At 40.8% G+C, this 21,933-nt stretch overlaps 1 protein-coding gene across 2 annotated transcripts in view; it reads right to left on the bottom strand.

The window, feature by feature from the left end:
• Positions 1–17,564, bottom strand: part of ZDHHC5 (zDHHC palmitoyltransferase 5) — a 41,781-nt gene extending 24,217 nt beyond the window's left edge. The window contains exons 1-2 of one of the 2 annotated variants that reach the window (XM_028738375.2): positions 17,373–17,564; positions 5,600–6,999 (exon numbers count right to left, since the gene is read on the bottom strand). In XM_028738375.2, coding sequence (XP_028594208.2) covers positions 5,600–5,703 — 104 coding nt within the window. In that variant the 5' untranslated portion in view covers positions 5,704–6,999; positions 17,373–17,564. The remainder of the gene's footprint in view (positions 1–5,599; positions 7,000–17,372) is intronic. The other variant, XM_077932939.1, reaches the window with a different exon arrangement.
• Positions 17,565–21,933: the final 4,369 nt, after the last annotated feature.

Consider the following 21,933-nt stretch of genomic DNA (forward strand, 5'->3'; position numbering starts at 1 on the left):
CTGAGTAAGTGTCCCATTAGTGCAAGGACTTCTGCTTGTGCGTTGGGACTTTCTTCCCTTTCCTCTCATCTGGTGCCCTCTTAATCTGTTCTAGGGATTCCCCCACCACTCTGAATAATATCTGAGGACAGCAAAGAGAGCCATTTACTTAAAAGTAGGTTGGATACAACCAACAAAATTTAAGTGTTTATATGCTAGAAGACTCGAGTCAAGATGGATGAGCTGGACTACTTGGACTTTGAGGAAAATACAGAAATAGTAGGTGTTATGTCTGGAGCTTTAATCCTAGAATAACAGGCGGGTAGGATTTTAGAATGTAGTAATTTGATTGGCTGTTAGAGCCGTCCAATCTGGCTTCAGAAGGGAAGTTTAAACCAGCCTATCAGGTGTGACCTAGGGTGTGAATAAAGGATATATAGCCTGGGGTCTGGGAGGGGCAAGCAGGCAAGCACAGACAGAGCCACACCCACTAGGCTGGTTCAAACTTCCCTTCTAAAATTTTACATTCTAAAATCCTACCTGCCTATTATTCTAGGATTAAAGCTTCAGACATAACAGTAGGCATAACAGAAACCTGGTAGAATGGACAGAACCAATGCACACAGTTATCTCTAGATACAAACCCTATAGGAAGGACAAGATGGGGCATACTGAGGTGGTGTCACTCTGTATGCCAAAGAGGACATGGAGTCCAATAAGCTGGATATTCCCAAAGGCACAGATTCTTCCTTAGAGTTGTTGTGGGTAGTGATATTGAGCCTCAAAAGGTAATTTAGCACTGGAGAAATGCTGTTGCTCCCCCTGACCAAAATGCTCAATGATCTTGAAAAGGAGAATAAGAAATCAATGGAGAATTAAATCAAGGAGGCATCTAAAAGAGGAAATGCTGCAGTAATAGGTGACTACCATTATCCTCACATGGACTAAGTGCATATTTGTTTCTAGATACTCAAAATGACTCTGCCTTAGAACAACAGGTAATGGAACTGAACAGAGGAGTGATGACCCTGGGGACTTAATCTTGAGTGGCCCCCAGGACCTGGTGCAAGTGTAGTTGAATCAGTTGAGAACTGTGGTCATAATACTATCAAATTCAATGTATATGTAAACAGACAATTGCAAAAAAACAAAAAACCCACAAAAAACCCACAAAACAACAACAACCCCTGAACCCAGTCACATATGACTTCAAAAAGAGGAAACTTCCCATAAAAAGGAAGTTAAAAAAAGGAAGCTGAAAGGCAAAGTCAAGGAGGTCATATCTACCCAAAATGTTTAAATGTTGTTTTAAATTATAAATTAGAATTTCAGCTAGAATGTATTCTAGAGATCAAGAAAAGTACACCAGGGCCAAGAGAATGCCGGCATGGTTAACAAGCTTGAATGTGACAATCAATCTTTGTATATTTTGCTAATGGTTAATGTTACAAGGAAAGATATTCTGAAGACAGCAAAATAAGACTACTAGAAAAACAAGATTTTTTCCTGCTGTCACTCTGCAAAAAGAGTAATCAGCATTTACAATACTATACATTCACTGCTCAGATTCTCAGGGCCATATCCCAAACTAAATGAAAGGGGAGGCGATTGAGAAATTCGTAGCATACAACACAGAAGTCTATAAGATCATAGTTGTGGGAGGGTTCATGCAACTGCTTACCAAATAATCATGAAAAACAACTTCAAGTACTCTTGAATGTAGACACCCCCAAGATCTGTTGAATCATGTTTTTCACTGTAGATAACAGGCTTCTTGGAAGCTCAGCTATGACTGCCTGCCAAATATACTGAGTCACATCTTCAGACCTAGAAGGCTCTCTTTTAATCAACAGCTGGAACTGAACTGAGATATTTGCTCCAATTCTTTTAGTCAAAAAGAAGCTTCAAGAATCTTGCATCTAGTAACCTGCAAGGTTAAGCATGTCTGCTACAAGCAGCAAATAAATTAGTGAAAGAAAGCTAAATTACATGTGTGTACTGCTAAGGAGCTCAGCTAAATGAACACTATAGCAGCCAAACAATAGTTCTGCCCTCATCACAGCATAGCAGAACTGCATCATATTGTGAATGGGAAACCATGTAGCACAGTCCTATGACCACTGCTGACATGCCGGCTCATACTAATCATCATCAGTGTATTATTAATTACTATTTATTTATTAATTAATTACAGTGTTCGAAACCCCACAGGTGCCAGGCACGTTTTGCTACTGGCACAGGTTGAATTATTACCATGTGGAGATCTCTGGGTGCCAGGTTGGCGACTAATATCTCCATCTATCTGGGCCCTCCAGCTTTCTTAAGCAGGTAAGCAGAAGAACTTATTTATTGCATTTACATCCCATCCTTTTCTCCAAGGAGTACATGGTTCACCCTCCTCCTCAGTTAAGCCCTACAACAACTCTGTAAGGTAGGTTAAACAAAGGGGCTGTGACTGGTCCAAGGTCATCCAGTGAGCTTCATGACTGAGTGGGAATTTGAACCCTGATCTCCCAGGTCCTAGTCTGACACTCTAACCACTACACCACACTGACTTCCAAGAGCACTTCTGCTATGGGCAGCTATAAAAATTAAGTAGACATATAAATATGGGGAAAGCAAAATGTCACTTACAGAAGGATCTGAAATATTTTCCATGAGGCTTGAATCTGTTTTATTCAGAAAAGTTTTACTCAATGTTTTAATGTGTTGTGAACCACTTTGAGCTTTTTTTTTTTTAAAAAAAAGCAGTATAGAAATAATAGCTATTATTTTTATAATTATTTCTTCAAACACACACCCATGGCATCTTGGTTTAAGATATATAAGGTTAGCTTATACATCTAAGTTCCTAACACTGGTGATGAAGTTGACAGTAGACAACAAAAGCTTATGTCATAATTAATTTGAACTTTTGTATCATCTCAGACACAAGGCTTCAATGGAATAAGTACAGAATCAGCTTAAGTCAGTCAAATGAGAAAATAAGTGATGCAGATGCGGGAGTTAACGTTATCTTTATACTTCAGTAACACCCTGCATCACTTTTGAAAGAAACTATTAAACTCGTACCCCTATTCCTACAACAATGTGAAAATGCTACATGCCCATCTCAGGTACATGTTGGGAAATATTTTTTAAAGTATGCTTCAGACACTACATGTTAACAGGTCTTCAAACATCAGGGGTACAACTATGTTGCTTGTGAAACTTTCAATTATGAGACAGAAGCAGCCCTCGGAAATAGAGGTGATGTTCAGAAATGCCATGGAGCATGGAGAGAATTACATTAAATCCATGGCTCCCACCCCAAATGACTCTGAATAAAACTGAAATGTCAGGAGGGCTTCAATCCTTCTTGAAGAGAAGGATAGTTATGATTCAATTTTAAAATGTTATAAAGTAGGCTAGCCAACTTCAACTAGCCTAGAATTAACTGACTGAATTTTCATTCTGAACAAGCCATATATATGTATACATATTTCTAGCTTACAAAGCATAGGAACATCCAGTAAATACAATTGTAGCTCTCTGCAGAATGCTTCTATAGTATACTTATGGTGGGGGAAAAGTTTAAATACTGTACTACTTTTTATGAGTACCTTCTGTGGATCTGAAAATACATACCTGTTACAGCAACTAGCCCCATAAATGCCATCAAAAATTGCTTTCCTGTTACTAAGTTCACTGATTATGTATTAAATAGAAGGAGTAACTCAAAGGATTCCACTGATGGAATTCAAGCACATCACATGGAAGTGATATATACATTTCAGACAAGGTCTGCCAACAGTTGTGGTATATCACCGAAGTTATGAGCTGCTGAGATAGCTCTGTTGGTAGAACATGAAACTCTTAATCTCAGAGTTGTGGGTTTGAACCCCATGTTGGGCAAAAGATTTCTGCACTGCAGGGAGTTGGACGAGATAACTCATGTGGTCCCAACTTTACAATTCTATGATTCTAAGACAGCCTCTTCCTTAAGCATTACTTGTTATACTACCTGGTGAAGAAGTGGTATATTTATTTATCCAGAGACTATGTGCTAGCAAACTTAAACTTTCTGCTATGCAGCACTTTAAACAATCCTATTTTGTATGACCAAATATGTGCACAAATCACTCTTCTCGCCCTGAACATTACTTATTTCAACTTGACTTCACAAAAAGTCATCACTGAAAACTATATCACTGTGTGTGCAAATGTTTTAAAAAGTATTTGAATCATATATTGCATAAAATTATTCCTTCAAGTGTGCACAATTTAGCCATTTTTTCATACACATCACTGCAATTATTTAACATGAAGACCAATAACAACCTCAATGGTAAACCAGGATAACAGCTCCTACCTGTGGCTTATTTTCCTCCCTATGTATCCAAACTCCTTGTATGACAAGCATTCTGTTCAACAGAAACTTATGTTTTTGTAGTATGCCATTCACAATCTCAGATTGCCTATTGCAATTCTCTTTTATAAATGTCAGTGGACATTTTCCACAGCAACAGATTCTGAAACACAACTGACAACTTTGAAGGTAAGGAGGCTTTCAGTTTTTATAATTAATTGTAATTGATTTTACTCACTGTATGATTTTTAAATACACCATTTAGACTCTGGTAATTAAGCAGCATATAAATATGTTAAATAAAACAAATAACAACCAGACAAGTTATTTAGGCTATTTTAATGGTCTCACAGCGTTCAATTAAGTTATGCTTAACAGATATTACTCTATACAGTCAACATATCTGATTATTTTGACTACAAATAAGCCTCCCAATGCTGAACAAGCTTTCCCTTTTTATCTGGCAGATAAATCTTCCCCTATTCACCATGGCAAAAAACATCACTCCTCTGCATTGCAGGTAGAATTGTGAACCCCAATATATACAGTAACCTCAGTGCTTGTGCCCAAACGAAGCTCTCACACTTCCCAGCACAGTGAAACATTATTTTATCTACTGGATGTGCATTTTAATCTAGGTTCTACTTACATTTCTTTCCAAGAGGTCCCTATAATAAAAGCTGTAAGAATGGCACTCTTCCACCAGAGCAAAACTGAAGTGTAACCTTGGCCATTGCAAGTGAGCAAGATGTGGTGGCCTGGTTTGCACAAACAAATCCTGCCTTAGTAAGACAGGATATGCCCGAGTATTATACACTCACATGCTGGTTCTTTGCTAACTGAAAATTATGGCTTCTCTGGCAGTCCTCTTCCAGAATCTAAAGCCAACTTCACTTCACACATAACGGGAAACTATGCTTAACTTTGGCTTCCTGGTTTGTTTCAACATACCTATACAGTATTGTAGGAGCAAAAGCAAGTGCATATACAACCAATACCTTTCCCCTTAAACTTATATTTAATATGACCATAAACATGACTGCAAAGTTCAACAAAGCTAAACAAAATTAGCCATCAAATCAGTGGGTTCTGAGTGCCCTGATTCAGATTACCATTTCTGTAAAGTCAGCATAACAAAAATGAGTACACGGCTGGCTTTTTCTATCCAGGAGTACTGGATTTTCTTAACAGCCTCTAGACTCACATGCAAAACTGCCAACCCAGTCTATCCATGCCCCCCTTCCCCAAATACTATATATTTTCTTGACTCACGTAAAAGCAAAGAAGAGTGTGGTGGATCCTACTAGGAAGATTGCAGCCGCTGATACAGGGACATACTTGCTGGGTTTGAATCTCTTTCCAGATGCTGCTGGCATGTTGGAGCTCTGATCGATGATCCGCCCTGCAGCATAGCCTAGGCCCAACTGGAGTCAGAAAGGACAAGAAAATGCAGGAGGGACCTTCAAAAAGAAAAGCAACTGTGCAAAGGAGAGACTTTTAAATCTGTATTCAAGTTCTTGTAGTTAGCTGTTACGAGTCAGATCAGATTTACAGTATGATCCAGATGAAAATGAATAGTAGTATGCACAACCAAAGCAAGTGTCACAGAAGACAACAATGGGAATTCTATATGTAGTCCCAAGATTCTTGTGGGGCAAGGAAAATTAAAAATATAAAATGAGAGCTTGTACTCCAATTGAAAAATCTAGTGGTTCAAGAAATTGCACAGGTTCCTGTACCAAGAAAGTCCTGTAAAAATGTGCGCTTCCTAGAGTAGAGAAGAGATGATCCTCTTCTGAGGTGACACAGAGTTGAAAAATGCAGCAAATGAAGTATCAGAACTGGGCTAGACGTTTTAGTGCAAGAGTGCAGGATGAGCCAAATAAGCACCCCAAGGAAGGTGATCAATGAAAGACACAAGGTATACACTAGGTTTTGATGGTTTGCTTTGTTATTATTTTTGTTTCAGAAAACACATGGTAATTTTGCAATGTAGACTCTGGAACAAGTTTCTCCTTTTTAATCTGTTTGTTGTTGCTCAGCGGAAGGTTATTGTGTTAGCAAATCTGCCATGCTTGTGCACATCATTCTCTGGCCCCCACCTCGTGCCGCAAATGTTCTCTTCTTTTAAAGTAGGAGCACTCTCCCCTGATTTCACCAGGAACTAGGGTTGTCTGGCATTCGTTGTTTAATTTTGTTTATTTCTCTCTTGACTACTAAATCCGGGTAACAGCTGGTGCAAGGTTGAGCTGAAAATCCTTTTCTTTCAAGGGGGAGTAGGGGGCACACTGGAAGGCTGGTCTTGCGTTTTAGTCTCCTTATTTGTTCCCTTGTGTACAACACCAAAAATCCTTCAACAAGTCCAGTTTTACTGGTAAAAACTGAAAATTAAGTTTGAGATTGCTTCATTAATCATGGATCAGTTGTGTCTGGAGTAGACCCAGTTAGAGACTGAGTTTTCAAATGTTTTCCTAAAAATCCAAAATGTAACTGACAGTAAAAAGAAAAGATGCCTAGGACTTCCACACCCATGTCCTAGAGCACTTTGTCTGCTCCAAACTGTTGCATTCTCACGCCCCCTTCACACAAATAAAATTAATCCTTATTCATTCATATTTGCTTTAAAAGTCTTTAAATCATTTTGCCAACTTGTCATCTTGAGCTTCTTGTACCTAGAAGAGATAAAAATAAGGTTAAGCATTCAAGAGAAAGTGCAATGCAGTACTGATCCTTAGTACAGATCTGAGAGTTAAGAGCCAAAGTACTTTTCCCATATGAGAACCTATAATTATGGGTAACAGTCTTATGTGACTCAGTTTCCACATCTGTAAAACTTGTGAGACATGTTATATTTAGGACACACACCAGGACATATTTTGCACTCAGGGAACTTCAAACATCAATTAATTCATTCCGGATTTTGGGATTATCTAAAATTATCTATTAATGTTAATAAAACTGAAACCCAAAACCCGGTGGCTTACCTTTATTTTCAGCATATTCAGAGCCAGGACTCCACTCTTTTAAAAAGGCAGATTTTCTTTTCAAAAGACAGTATACATTAAGACAGCTAAGTCTTTGTTCTACCAGAATTAGGTGATTGTTTCTCAAAATGTCAGGGTCAAATATTTCATGGCTTGTATCTTAAAAGGCAGACTCTTTACTGTTATAAAGTTTTTATTCTTAAAATAGATTTGCAGAACCTAACTTTTAGATCTGTTACTTTGCCCATCAGTCCTTTAAGCCTCTCCCCAGCTATGCACATCCCCTTAGACTGTATTTCCCATTGGTCAGATTCTCTCTCCTTCCTTCTGATATGCCTTCTGGATGTTGCTTGCAAGATGATTAATAGCCTTCTCTTTCCCTTGTAGGTTTAACAAATAGATTCCTACAAGCAGGAACCTTGTAGTGTTTTCCAGCTCATAATGCTGTTGTGCATCTCCAACCAATAAAAGAACTCCTGTTCAGCAGCCAGCCTGGAATGAATGGTCAGTGTTGCTTTCCCCCCACCATTGGGTGGGGATTCAGGGAGATTATTTCTGACTCCCCCAAGCCTTTTCTTACCCCACTATATAATACCAAAGGGTTCTGGACTGGTTGCAAGCCCAGTTTATAACAATATGGGGGGGGGGCTTCTAAGAAGTGTGGTAAAGGGAAAATATGTGCTTTTTTCTTTTTAAATTCATGCCATTTTTCTGCAGGGGCATCTGGAAAACCACCTTGCCCTGAAGGAAGGGGAGAAGAAAGAAGCTTGGGGATTCCACCCATCCTGCTCCCATTGTGGCCCCTCCATCGTCCAAATGTCATCACATGGATTCCTGTAGAACCAACTTGCCCTGAGGAGACTGGAACAGAGAAACAGCCTGGTGAACAGCCAACACCCAGCTCCCATAGCAACCCTTCCCCCAAACTGCAGTCACAGTTTAGCTTCTTTGCTATCTATCAACAAGAACATCCCACAAAGAAGGGAGGTGTGATCAGTAGTAACGAAAAACTCATATGAGAAATGAGACACCTGAAGAGTGAACTAATTGACATGATACAGGGAACTGTGGGATTAATTCATTTAACAAAGACGTTTCAGAACCTTAAAACCCACTTTTCTAATTATTTACTAAGTATGATAGTACTGTCTCTCAGAACAACTTTGGAAAAAGAACATCAATGATCAGAGTAGAATAAGACTATTGTTTGAGATTACAGGATGAGTCAGGCCCCTAGAAATACAGTAGGAGGTCTGTATACTTTGACTACCCAAATCCAAATAAAATTTCACTAAAGAGCTATTCCCTAGGGCCTAGAGCCAACTATAGACTGAGTTATTTTAACTGGACCAGACATAAAATTGCAAGGCCAATAGAAACATAGCAAGAAGATGTGGTACTCAATGTCTAGGAGTAACTATATTAAATGTGATGTTCCCACTAGAATATCACAGAACCCTGCAGGATGGTACAATAAATGAATATGTACAATATTTTTTTACAATACCTCAAGTTCAAAGTTACCCATCTCCAATAAAAAAGGGAGTCAAAATACAGAGGACAAAGGAACTAGAGAAAGGAAGAACATAAGGAGGCAAAGGCAGTGAATCTGTATATAATTTAACTGTACATCCAGAATGTAGCCATTTGGGCTCTCTGGAGCAAAGGGGTAAGAAATGGTGCTAATGGAATTTCCAGGGCAGGCAGTGAGAGAGGACAGACAAGACCTTGCAGACAGTAACTATACTAAGACCATCTTTATGGAAACCATCCTCCACTGCTGTTTAACCATGCTTATCCCCCTTTGTCTTATTTGCCTCTTTTTCGAGCAGTGAAATGAATTTTATTTGACCTTCTACATAGCTTTAAATAACTTCCAGGCGTCCTGGTGGGATCTGATACTTCTGTGTCTTACCACTTCTGTGTCTTACCATCTTCCTTTTAACAGATTCAAAGGGTGGGTTTAAACTAATGGGTCCTCTCACTGAAAGTCCTGTGCAAAGACTAATAAGAATAAGAATAATGTATTTTTACCCCGCCCATCTGGCTGGGTTTCCCCAGCCACTCTGGGCGGCTTCCAACAAAAGATTTAAAATACAGTAAGACATCAATCATTAAAAACTTCTCTAAACAGGGCTGCCTTCAGTTGTCTTCTAAAAGCGAGATAGTTGTTTATTTCTTTGACATCTGATGGGAGGGCGTTCCAGAGCGGGCATCACTACCAAGAAGACCCTCTTCTGTTTCTCTGTGCAATGGGGCTTCCCCCACCCCATACACATGCTAAAAGTAATTGACTCTGGGAGGATCAGGGAAAACCCTGGAGGGGAGGGGGATTGCTATGCATGGCAAGGAAGAACATGACACTGAATTTCTAATTTGTTAGAACTGCTGCACTCTACACACACACAAAGAAATATAGTGAAATGTTGGCCTTTTGGGGAAATTTCCCACACTCACATGCTAAATTAAATTAAAAATAAATCTGATAGCATTTGTGCAATTATTTCCAAGCAGACTGACAGCATTTCTAGAAGTGACCAGAGGAGGAATGACTACTGCAGAGAGTGCAGAGAGAAGAAACACCAAGCTGCATCTGCAGCAGCAGAACAATCTGCCCCAGCTGCAACAACCATGCCTGTCCCGTATCAGTCTCTACTATCACAACAAGCGCTGTAACCTTCCAACAGTTTAACCCTCAAATTGTCTCCTATTGTCTCCCAAGACAGACACACGCCAACCAATCGGACAGCACTTACATCTTCTATTAGATCCTGAGGACTGCTTTGGATAATTCAATAGTTGCCTCATTTTATTGGTTGTATGACTAATTATTGCATGGCAAAATGTGTGGGGTTTTTTAAAACCAGAAATGTTATCTGACAGACCTATGGTCCCCCCCAAAAGCTTTTGTTGCTTTGCCCACCAGCAACTGAGTGAAAACAACAAGCATTTATGTTCCTACATTTTCTACTTATATGCCACTTTGAAAAGAAAGTGGTTAAGAATTCAGAAACTGATGCTAGTCAAGGCACATTGAAATTAATGGATCTAAGTTAATCCCATCAATTAATTTCAACAGAACTTACTATGAACAGAACTAAGATTGGAAGCAATCCTGAAAACTAACCATGATTTAACTCTTGCATGTAACAGCAGTAATTTAGCTGTCATTGTCAACCAGTGATGTGGGGTTTCTGGAAAACTTCTGGAGGGAATTTCGATACAAATTATAGAGTAAATTGCGTGAGATAATTTGTGGTTCGTTAAGTGATTTAAATTAGAATATTTATTTTATTTGTATTTAGAGGAAAAAGCCAAAAACATTGCCAAGCTTTTTAAATATTTATTAGTAACTGGCGTGCATTCAGTATTACGAACAAACTTATGAAAGTGAAAAGTTTCTAAGGAGAAATAAAGCACTGGAAAATGTTACACCCACATCACTATCTCAGCTACACAATCTACTTCCAGAATCCTTTAAAAAGCAGCAAATATATTTGTTTCCTCCATTATCTTCAGTATAGGTCCATCTTTTCCCAGGCACAGGTCAAATAAATGCATTTCTCTCTAAAAAAAATACCAGTTGCAATATTTTCCTTTCAAGATGCCCGTCTCCACCCCCCCCAATGCTCAAATTACAACCGTTTATATACAGATTTGCACCTCCATAAATTGTACAGTTTCAACAACAACATCCTGCTAGAGGAAAGGGCATATGCCTCCCTACAGCTCCCCAGGGTGACCTACCATACTGTTTTGAAAAGTACCCCAGTGCCCTATATCAGCTTTTTAGGGGGCACATAGGGAAGAGGGTACTGGCAAAAATCATCTCCCTGTACCCTTCCTCCAGCACACCACTACTCTTACCACAAGACTCAATCCAAATCAACAATTGCTATTTCAAACAATTACCCTAAATTTCAACTGTATATAATAATGAAAACTCAATGAGTACTGTGTTGTTTGCTGGCATACAGAATAAGAATAATTCTAATTCAGGTAAGAGCTTGTCAATGGAGTTTCATGCAGCAGCTTTACCTGAACCATCCTCAGCAAACTGTTTATTCTGTTATTTATGTTATATCAAATTAGAAAAAAATACTTGGTGTTCAGTTTTAATTTTCTGCAATCTCTTCTTCCAATGTGACTCAGATACCTCATTTCCAGTACATCTGATATTACCCTCTTTATTCACTCTTCCTTCTTAAAAAAAATTTTTTTTTATTTGAATTATCAGCCCTCACACTTTTCACACATTGTCATCTTCCTATAGTTAAATAATGAACATGTACAGTGGACGCTTGGGTGGTGAACGTGATCCGTGCAGGATGCACGTTCGCAATCCGCATCTGTGCACGCGCAGGTTGTGGTTCGGCGCTTCTGTGCATACACAAAGCGCAATTTAGCACTTCTGTGCATGCATAACCGCCGAAACCCGGAAGTAACCCGTTCTGGTACTTCCGGGTTTTGGCGGTCCGCAACCCGAAAAAACGCAACCTGAAGTGGCTGTAACCCGAGGTATGACTGTATTGCTGATTTTCACACTGAAGCCCTTTCATTCAGCCACCATGCCTCCCAATTTACCAAGGCTACCAATACAGAATAAGTAAAATGACTCTCTAAAGTGTTCCCTGGTATTATTTTCTTCATGTCCAAATATTACCTTCTATAGCCTTTCTAGTTGTCTCTTATCCACCTAAGCTTCCTTTTAGAAGAATCTGTTTCGTGATTTCCCCCACCTTTCCCCAGACACCATTACTCAGGTCTTTACTTACCCATATTGTTTTTTACCTCACTGAACTCAACTCCAAACCCTTATTCAAGGCAGCCAGTTTTGAAATTCACCCATTTCCCCCCCACAACTTTCCCCAATTCCTTATCCTTTAAATTTTCATTAAAGCGTCAATAGTCTCAGGTGAACCATCACACCAGTACCTTCAATCTGCCTCCTTACAGAAGCTCCAATTCATACATATACAAAGGCTGTACTACTGATTACAATTTCTTCTACTCCCTAAACCCATAATTTCCTCACTCTAGAACACTATCAACAGTGTTTATATTAGGCATTAGTCTTCCTGAAACAATACCATATTCTTTTTTCAAAAACTTATTGGCATCTCACTCACCACCTCAAAGTACCGTATTTTTCGTTCCATAAGATGCACGTTTTTCCTCCTAAAAAGTAAAGGGAAATGTCTGTGCGTCTTATGGAGCAAATGTGTGGTCCCTGGCAGCGGTGGAGCTGGGGACTTTGGTTCCCGGAGTGGCACGTCACCCGTGCAAGCGTCCCCCGCCTGTGCGAGTGGGTGGGGAGAGGTGAGGCGGGGAAGAGGGCTTTAGAACGCTCTTTAGAGTTCCCTCCGTCTGAAGGGCTCTGTGACTTGCATGAGAGCAGCCAGGAGCCAGCACGGAGGGGGATCTTCCTCCCTCGCGTGCTCTGTCAAATTGGGACGGGGAGCTTTTTTCTTGCTTTCCTCCTCTAAAAACTAGGTGCATCTTATGGTCAGGTGCGTCTTATGGAGCAAAAATACGGTAATGCTATCTGTATTCACCAAGCCTTACTAGACTAGAATTCTAAGGATACAATTCTGTGCCACATGCTGCTGTAGGTTTTTAGCTTTTTCTATTTTATCTGTAAGCTGCCTTGAGTCCCAGACAGAGTAAAAGGTGGGAAATAATGATCATAATAGGTGGAGAGGAAGTAGTGGCATATATGATACACAAGCCCACTTCTTCAAGCCACTTTACAAATTAAGCTGTTGTTTTGTTTCTCAAGCCACTTTGCACAATATAGATGTAACTACAAAGCTTCCTAAAAGCAATCTCACACGAGCTAGTAATGGTTTATAAAGATGTTTATCCAAATAAGGTCCAGTTTTTAGCTCTAGTGCTGCAAAGTTCCAAGAATATCTTTATTCAGATCCTAAAGAGGAGTGTCTCTTAAACAGCTAACTTCAAATTATTGTCAACAGCTTTCCATCATATTAAAAAAAGTTTGGCTTGAATAGTTGTTTTTTAAAATGTCAATTTCCTGCCGTCTTAAACAACTAGGTTAATATTAATTTAGCCATAAGAATGCTAGCTCTACAGTTCATCATTAAACCAAATCAATGCCCTAACACAGGGATGTCCAACAGGTTGATTGTGTTTGACTGGGATCACCAGGAGGTTCTGACCTGAAACCTCCCCCCCCCCAACAAAGCAGTAGATTACTGCCAGTTTTTTATTCTGTGAGTAGATTGCAGTCTGTTGGGAGTTGGACATCCCTGCCCTAACAGATTCACTGAGTGAAAAGAAGATATTCTATGTAAAATGAAGAACCATTTTGTTCTTTTTTTCAGATATGAATATTTACACCTAAACATATGCATTTCATTCTCATTGATAAAAAAACAGCTCTAGTCTGACCAGTCACAATCAGATCTCGCTTCTACGTGTAAGTATGGATTTTTGCAGGGTGGGAGGCTGGACCAAGGCAAAATAAAGTAGAAAACACATTACAGCAGCAATTACAATATTACCCAGTCAGCAGGTTCCTATATTCCCATATTTAAATACACAAACTGTCACAAGTGCTATAATTCTTATATAGGATTTTAAGGACATTACCTCTACAGTGGTACCTCCGGTTACGAACTTAATTCATTCAGGAGGTCCGTTTGTAACCCAAAACCGTTCTTAACATGAGGTGCACTTTTGCTAATGGTGCCTCCCACTGCTGCTGCGCAACTTCCACTCGCATCCTGGGACAAAGTTCCCAACCAGGAGACCTACTTCTGGGTTAGCGGAGCTCGTAACCCGAAGCATTCGTAAGGAGGGCGGTACGTAACACGAGGTTCCACTGTATAGCAAAAAGAATAGCATGCAAAATATATACAGTGCAATGTCACATACTCAGTTGCTAGATTTTGCGCTGCCCTGATGGACATACGTCAAAGGACGGTTTGTCTCACAAACCAGGCCTAAACAGAAGGCCCATAATGCAAGACCTCTGCTGCTTCACGTTCCCTCCCTTATAGTCACTTTTAACTGTTTGTCTTTTCTCTCTTTCTGCTTTAAATTTATGTGAGTTATAACCACTTTTAACCATTTGCTTTTACCACTCTCCTCTTTAAGTCTTATGTGCTTTATTTTATTCGCATGTTTGTATCTTATGCTGGTCTGCGACCTTAATAAAGTTTGTTGTCGTTGTACAGTGCAATAAAGACACACAGTCTTGCAGTAATATCCACCCACCCTGCTCATATTAAATTAAAGCTTGCTGGCTGGGAAGACTCAAGCTGGTGCTCTTGAGCTCACTAAAGAGCTTCTGAACCAGCATATGCCTCTACTAATGGAAGTGTGGGGGCTATATTTGCATATTATACCCCCAGCCCCTGAAAACAGGCTGCAGATAATTGGCACACCTGTCAGAAGAGGGAAGAAGGTGACACAGAGGCAGGAGAGGTGAAATCAACAAAAATTGCTTGCTTTCTCTTTGCTGGATCAAAAGCACTTATGTGAAAGTAAGGGCACCAACTGAAATGCACCCACACTCAACTTTAAAACGTACACTTATTCTTTAAAGTGCTTTACAATTCTATTCGGGTTCAATATTTCCTGCTTTCCTTTTATTTTTCCAATCACATTTGAAGGGATCTCTGAAATATTCTGACATGTGTCCTTGCCTGAATAGTTGCTAGAACCTTCTTCTCTTCATTATCTACAGGGAAGGGCAAAGTTCTCATCATACAGTACAGGATATGTTTTCTTGCACAAAGATCAGCTTATCACTATATACTGTCTCTTCTAAGTGAACCAGGTTTTCCAAATAACTGGAAAGAACGGGAAACACATATACAGCTATGATTCATTACTGATTTATACTTTTCATGATAAAATACATTTAAGGAATGGAGACATTACCACAGTATACTCACTAATTAGTTAAACTTTATCAAGATTTAGATATGATGTAGTGTAACTTTTACCTAATCAAAGCCTCTATCACATGTGAATCACACTGGCCCCACCTTCAGACATGGGTGTTGATTTCACACAAACACACCATGGAAGCAAAGCTGAAAGCCCAATAACTCTCTGTGAACCACATGTACATCGCCTTGGGTTCCATAGTGGAAGAAAGGTAGGATATAAAAAGAATAAATTTTCAGAAATAAAACAATGCCATGTGAGTCTGGGTATTCCACAGATGGACACTACTACCAAGAAGGCTATACTCAGATGACAGAAGTGCCTGGAGTGAAGTTTCCAAAGAGGACCTTAATGCACATACAGGTTGGTGTAAGAGCAGGCATCCCTTTGGGTACTTGAGTCCTAAGCCTTGTAGGACTTTAAAGATAAGCTGCAGCACTTTGAATGGTACTTGGAAATGGACTGGAAGCCAATGTAAGTTTCTGAAGACCAGTGCGATGCGTTTCTACTGACCAGCCCCTGGTGGCTATATCTAGAACTAACTGCAGTTAATTCTTCAAAGATTCCCACATTTCAGTAATTAAGCCTAGGTGTTACAGAGCATAGAAAACAGTGGGCATCAGAATACTGTATAGGTGACATGCCATATAGAACAGAGGGGAACAGTTGGGGTTGCAGGGAGAATTATCAGTATGGAAATATAAAGGAGGAAACAATTGATAAATGATTGTACTGATCAAGGAGTATGCATGCTGTATAGGTGCAGAAGGAAAGAGGCTTAACAGAGAGGAAAGAAAAAGGATTAACAGGTAATGACTTAAAAGGAAAAACAACAAGCTAGAATAGTACCCCCCAAAATTTCCTAGTTAATGTTACCATGCAATCTAAGTTAATATCTAAAAGCGGCCTTCAAATTCATTTAAATTGAGGAGTTAGGATAATAAGGAAAACATAAGATGCTTCAATTCCTGAAGTGCTTGTTCAAGCAAACATTAACAGATGAGGGAGGACCTGCTCCATCCATTACCAAGGTGACTTTGTGTACAGGAGATAAAAAGGTTTACTTCCTGAAAAGCAGGGCAGAGGCAAATGCTGGGATATCTTCTTAACACTTTCAATCAGTCTTCCTTAAGTAAAAACATGGGGTCTATATAACTGCCCAGGAAGCATTTGTGAGAAATACAGATGGCATGCTCTCCTGAATAATCCCTAGAGAAGAAACGAAACTTCTTCACTTTTCCACCATATGAACACAAAGTAAGAAGCAAAGGAGAGGAGGGCTTGGTAAAGGTAAGAAGTGAAATATGATGTACAATATATAAAAGTATCAGCTAGTTAACAAGTATCTTTGCTTTTCAGCAAGATCTTTCAAAGGGTTACTTATGGAAAGCGTTATCCTCAGGAGAATAATTAATGCCATCTACATTTTGCAAGGCTATGATTACACACCCAACACAGTATGGAAGACAAGCCCCGTTTCTATATTTCCAACTTGGTCCCCTCACTCCAACTATCGCCACACACCTATAGGCCGGGCCCAAAACTATAATTACAAACCTATTAGTAGATACGTTACCCTTAAAACAAGCGGCCTTAAGTAGGCCACCACCTTGTCAAGTGACCACGGTTTTATAGAACAGAAAGTGGGGGGGGGGGGGAGAGGAGAGGGGAGAGAGAGAAGGAGCTTATCGGGAAAGGAACTTATCCACTCATGAGTATTACCGACAACACAAGCTGCTACCGGCACGGAACTCAAAAGAAAAACACTTCGCAACCCTCTAAAAGCGAAAGTAACAGTAGCTGTCGCAAAGAGAGAGCGGGGGTGCGGCGGGGGCCACCTACGCGGGAAGGGCCCTGAGGGGACGTAGGTGGGGTGGAAGTTACACTCTCGGCCAGCCCACGGCAGGAAAAGGGTGGGATGGGGAGGTAAGGCGAGCGAGGGGGAAGCACGCGACGCGGCTACTTCCTTCTCTACTCCCTCACTCTTCACTACCCCGAGGAAGGGCAGGGAGACGTTAGGCCCCGCCGAGCCGTTGCTGAGGGAGTCCCCCTCCACGCCCGCCTCGCCCTTAGGTGGAGGTGAGCCTCTCCCTCCCGTGCCCTCGCTACCGTCACTCCCCGGCCCGCCTCGCCTGGCAACTCACCCGCCAAAAACGTTCCCGCTGGTGCCGCCGCCGCCGCCGCGCCTGGCTCCCGCCCTGTGAGGCGAGGAACTCGCTCGCTCGGCCCAAGCAGTGAGAAGAAGCACCAAGCAAGGGGCGCGGGGCGCGCACGCGCGCTCTCAAAGCCGTCCGGGCTCGCGACGCGGCTCGCCGGTTGGTCAGGTTGCTGCTCGCCCGCGCTCCCCCACGCGCGCGTGCGCACTCGCTCCCCAGTACACCCCGCCTTCGCCTTCCTTCGCTCGCGCTCTCGCGGGCATGCGCGGGAAGCGATAGGCTGAATGAAGGAAAGGATTCGTTTGCGTAAAAGGGGAGGAGCCGCGCGTCTACAAATCGTGATTGAGGGAAGAGAGGAGCAGCAGCAATAGCAACAGCGGCATTTCCTCACGCATGCGCGGTCTCGTGGTACCCGAGAGGACCAGGACCACCTTACGAAAGAACTGGGAGGGGTAGGGACGAAAGTATAGGGCGAGCATGCGTGAATCGTCCTCCCGTATGCAGATTATTTCTTGACGTCCCACTTCCAAGCACCTTATTGGAACGCTGCGGCTGAGATTGACAAACCTGATATCCAGTCGTTTATTAGACTTCATATAAGGTGACGATCTAGTGGTGTCATTGATTTAACACGGAATTGCTGATTAAAATCTCTGTTGCAGTTTGTAGTGGATCATTTGTAATTGTATTTCTAGATATCTCAACGTTCTTTTAATATACATAAATGTGGTTTGTGTATGTATATATATATATGAGTTTAATTAAATATTACGCAAACATTTTCACCTGCACCTTTTTAAAAAATCTGTTTTTGTTTTTTTTAAAAAAAATAATTTTTAAAATGTGCTGGGTACTGTCCTGCAGCACTACCTTAAACGTGTATACTCATTTATTTCAAAGGGTCTTAATCCCTAGTAAATTATAGGATCGCTGCATTAAACACACTTCTACTTTTGACAAAAGGACTCATTGCACAAGACAAGTTTGGACTCTTAAACATAAACATTTCACAGTCAGCATGTGTGAAAACAAATTTGCATGTCATCTCGTGTTCCTACCTTAATATTTATACAGTTCTGTATCTGAAGAAGTAGGCTGACACTGATCAAAGCTTCTGTTGTATTTAATATTAGCCTGAAAATGTATTATTTGATCTGTACTTTAATTAAGACCATATTTCATCTACACCTTGTGAAGCAAGCTCTCCATCTAGCTGTGAGAGATGTGAATTTTTAAAAAAATGCAATTCTTGTATCCTGTACAGTATTCTATTTTCAGAATAAAACTTACTGTATTTGGAAACATGGAATGCAGAAAGTCAAGAGAGCAGTTGTTTAAAAGGTGATGAAAGAGGGATGGTGAGTACAGTGTCACACATCCCCTAGGATTTGGAACCTGAGGGCAATACTTGAGATCGATGACAAATAAACACCATGGGATTGGAGGTTTAATGAAATGACAAAAGACCATAAGTTGTGGAGAAAACAGAGAAGCAAGATATTTTGCGGTAACTAGGATTGAAAGCATATCTACAGTACTGTATAGACTTAAAATAGTTTAAACAGCCATTCATTCCTTCTTCCCAAGGAATGATAATTTTGTGCAGAAAGGCTATAGAAGTTTCCAGCACATTTGCTAAATGGTAGTTTACAGACATGACTGTTAAACATAGAAGTTTGTGCTTTAGATGCATTCAGTGTTTTTTTCCCTGGGAGTACTCAAGAGTAAGCAGTACCAGCACCTTTCCCCGCAAATGTTAAAAGTGTGGTACTTACTGCAACAACTTAATGGTGAGTACTGGCACCTTTTTTTTATTAAAAAACAAGACTTCAACAGAGTATGTTCCAGAAGGAAGCCCCAAGATATACTGTATGGACATTTACAGTGTTTTTTTTGAGATATGCAGGCATCGTATCAGTGTGTGACACTGAATATTTTTAGGGGGCACTGAATACTTTGAACCTACAATTTTGGTTTGGCTGAATTAGCATCTGCTACAAAGCAGGGTGGGAAATGTCACCAAAAACTGCTCCATAGCACATATTTTGTAGATAAACAGGGCTACAGTAAGATAACATTACTAAAATAAATAAGCTTTTGTATTCATGATCATATGATCCCTTGATCACTTTCCTCTGTGGTGTAATACTTCACAAGAACTAAGATGTCCAGACACAAGCCAGGCAATTTAAGTAGCTGTGGTTGGAACAGACTAAACTGAAATGATTTAGTTCCAGATTATTAAATTACAGCTAGCGTCTACAGTTTTTTCCACCTAAAATCCAGAGGTAAACAAATGGCAATTTGAAGATATGTAGCAACTGCCCAGAGAGCCAGGGGCTTTTGAATGGAACTTCTGAGGCTAGTGCAGGATGACAGCCATGGTTGACTCAAGACATTTTGCTTCCTGAGGCAAAGAACACAAGTGACCCCACATTCTAAATGGACTGACAGCAAAATCTTATTTCCAACACTGACAATCGAACAGCATCCTCTACCACAGGCATAGGCAAACTCTAGCCCTCCAGATGTTTGGGACTACAATTCCCATCATCCCTAGCTAAGAGGACCAGTGGTCAGGATGATGGGAATTGTAGTCCCAAACATCTGGAGGGCTGGAGTTTGCCTACGCCTGCTCTACCATACCTGAGGACAGAAGGCTAGCATAAGGGACACAGGGCAGCCTGTATGGCCCACGCTGTTCTTTTCTCCAACACCCAACTACTCATTCACTTCTTTGCCTAGCCCCGTCTGCTGTCCACACAAATAACTGCTCATCTCACAAGCAGAGCAATGCATGCTGGAGTGTGCAAGTTGGCCTGGCTCCCTTTCTGTCTGCTTGCTAAGTCAGGAGCCTTTCCCACTTGTGATACATTGAGAGAAGGCAACTATGATTTGAGAAAGCTAGCTAGGCAGCCAGTCTGCACAGGCCCAGGAACAAGCGAACATCACCACAGCGGATGGGCAGGGAACAGCCAGTGGTCTTACTAGGAACGGCTTCTTCAACCCCACTCCCTCAGTAGCTGCTGCATGAGGCAACCATCTCTCCCCCCCCCCCCAATGGTAGGGTCAGCTCTGCCTTTGACTGGATACGGTATATCATTGGGCTGCAGCTAGGCTGCCAGACCTGCTCTGACAGTGGTACAGAGGTCTTCTTTTTTCAGTCTGGTAGCCAATTGTTGTTAACTCTTCAGATTTTTACCATACAATTCTGTGCATCTTTATGCAAAAGGAGATTTTACTGTGCTCAGTGTGGCTTATGCCCAGGTAACTGTGAACAGAATTGCAGCCTAAACAATGTAAATGCAATTTGTTAACATCTTTAATTTGTGATCTCAACTCCATGTTTCTTTTTTCTTTCACTATCCATAATCACAGATGTCTGTTGAGAAAGTTTAAAACAGCAGGCTTAACTTCTCACAAGATCTGACAACTGCAATCCATGTTGTGGAAACAATTAAAAGAACAAGTGATCACTTGATGAACTGCTCAGGGAAACCTACCATTTAACAAATCAGTTATGTAAATACTGATCCTTAGATCAATACAAAATAAAAACAATTCCTTCCAGTAGCACCTTAGAGACCAACCAAGTTTGTTATCGGTATGAGCTTTCGTGTACATGCACACTTCTTCAGAATTCTTTAGATCAATAGTTAGTAAAAATAGGTTTCAACCACCACTTTAAGAGCAACAGTGACGGGCTGAGCACTACAACATGGGGGAGGGGAGTACCCTGCAGGGGACAGAAGTGTTGTCTTCTTCCCCTTCCTCACCAGGATGTTTATCTTCACTATCTGCTCTCGATTTGCAGACTTTAAGCAGCAGGATTTCATCCTGCCTGCTGTTTGCCAGCTTTGGAAGGGGTCACAGAAGCTCGAACAACTGTGTTTATGAAAATTCTCTGACATTACAGTGGTACCTCTGGTTAAGTACTTAATTCGTTCCAGAGGTCCGTTCTTAACCTGAAACTATTCTTAACCTGAAGCACCACTTTAGCTAAAGGGGCCTCCCGCTGCCGCCGCGTGATTTCTGTTCTCATCCTGAAGCAAAGTTCTTAACCCGAGGTACTATTTCTGGGTTAGCGGAGTCTGTAACCTGAAGCGTATGTAACCCGAGGTACCACTGTACTTTTTTGAGTATTCATGTTTTATTTAAATTGGGGTCACTTGTAGATCATTGGATCACTTTTTAAATACAAACTTTTAGCCTGAAACAGTAACCTGATTTTGGAGGTATGGGGAGAACCGTTCTATTCTAGGTCAGGTTTAGTAGAGACGTTCTAGTATTGCTTCACATTCTGGGAAACAGTACAATCCTAATCAAGTCTACTCAGAATTGTGTTTGAGTCACTTCCATGAGTAAAGTTACTAATAAATATTAATATACTAATGATGATATCTGATTTAATTCAATGGAGCTTACTCCAAGGTATGTAGAGTTAAAACTGAAGCCCAAATTTGGTAGTTTTCGGTGCAAAGCTCTAGCACAGGGTGATAAAATGGCCCTCAACATTTGACACCCCCTCCCGCAACAGCCATTGCACACA

The sequence above is a fragment of the Podarcis muralis genome, chromosome 1 (genome assembly GCF_964188315.1).
Source record: "Podarcis muralis chromosome 1, rPodMur119.hap1.1, whole genome shotgun sequence".
NCBI lineage: Eukaryota > Metazoa > Chordata > Lepidosauria > Squamata > Lacertidae > Podarcis > Podarcis muralis.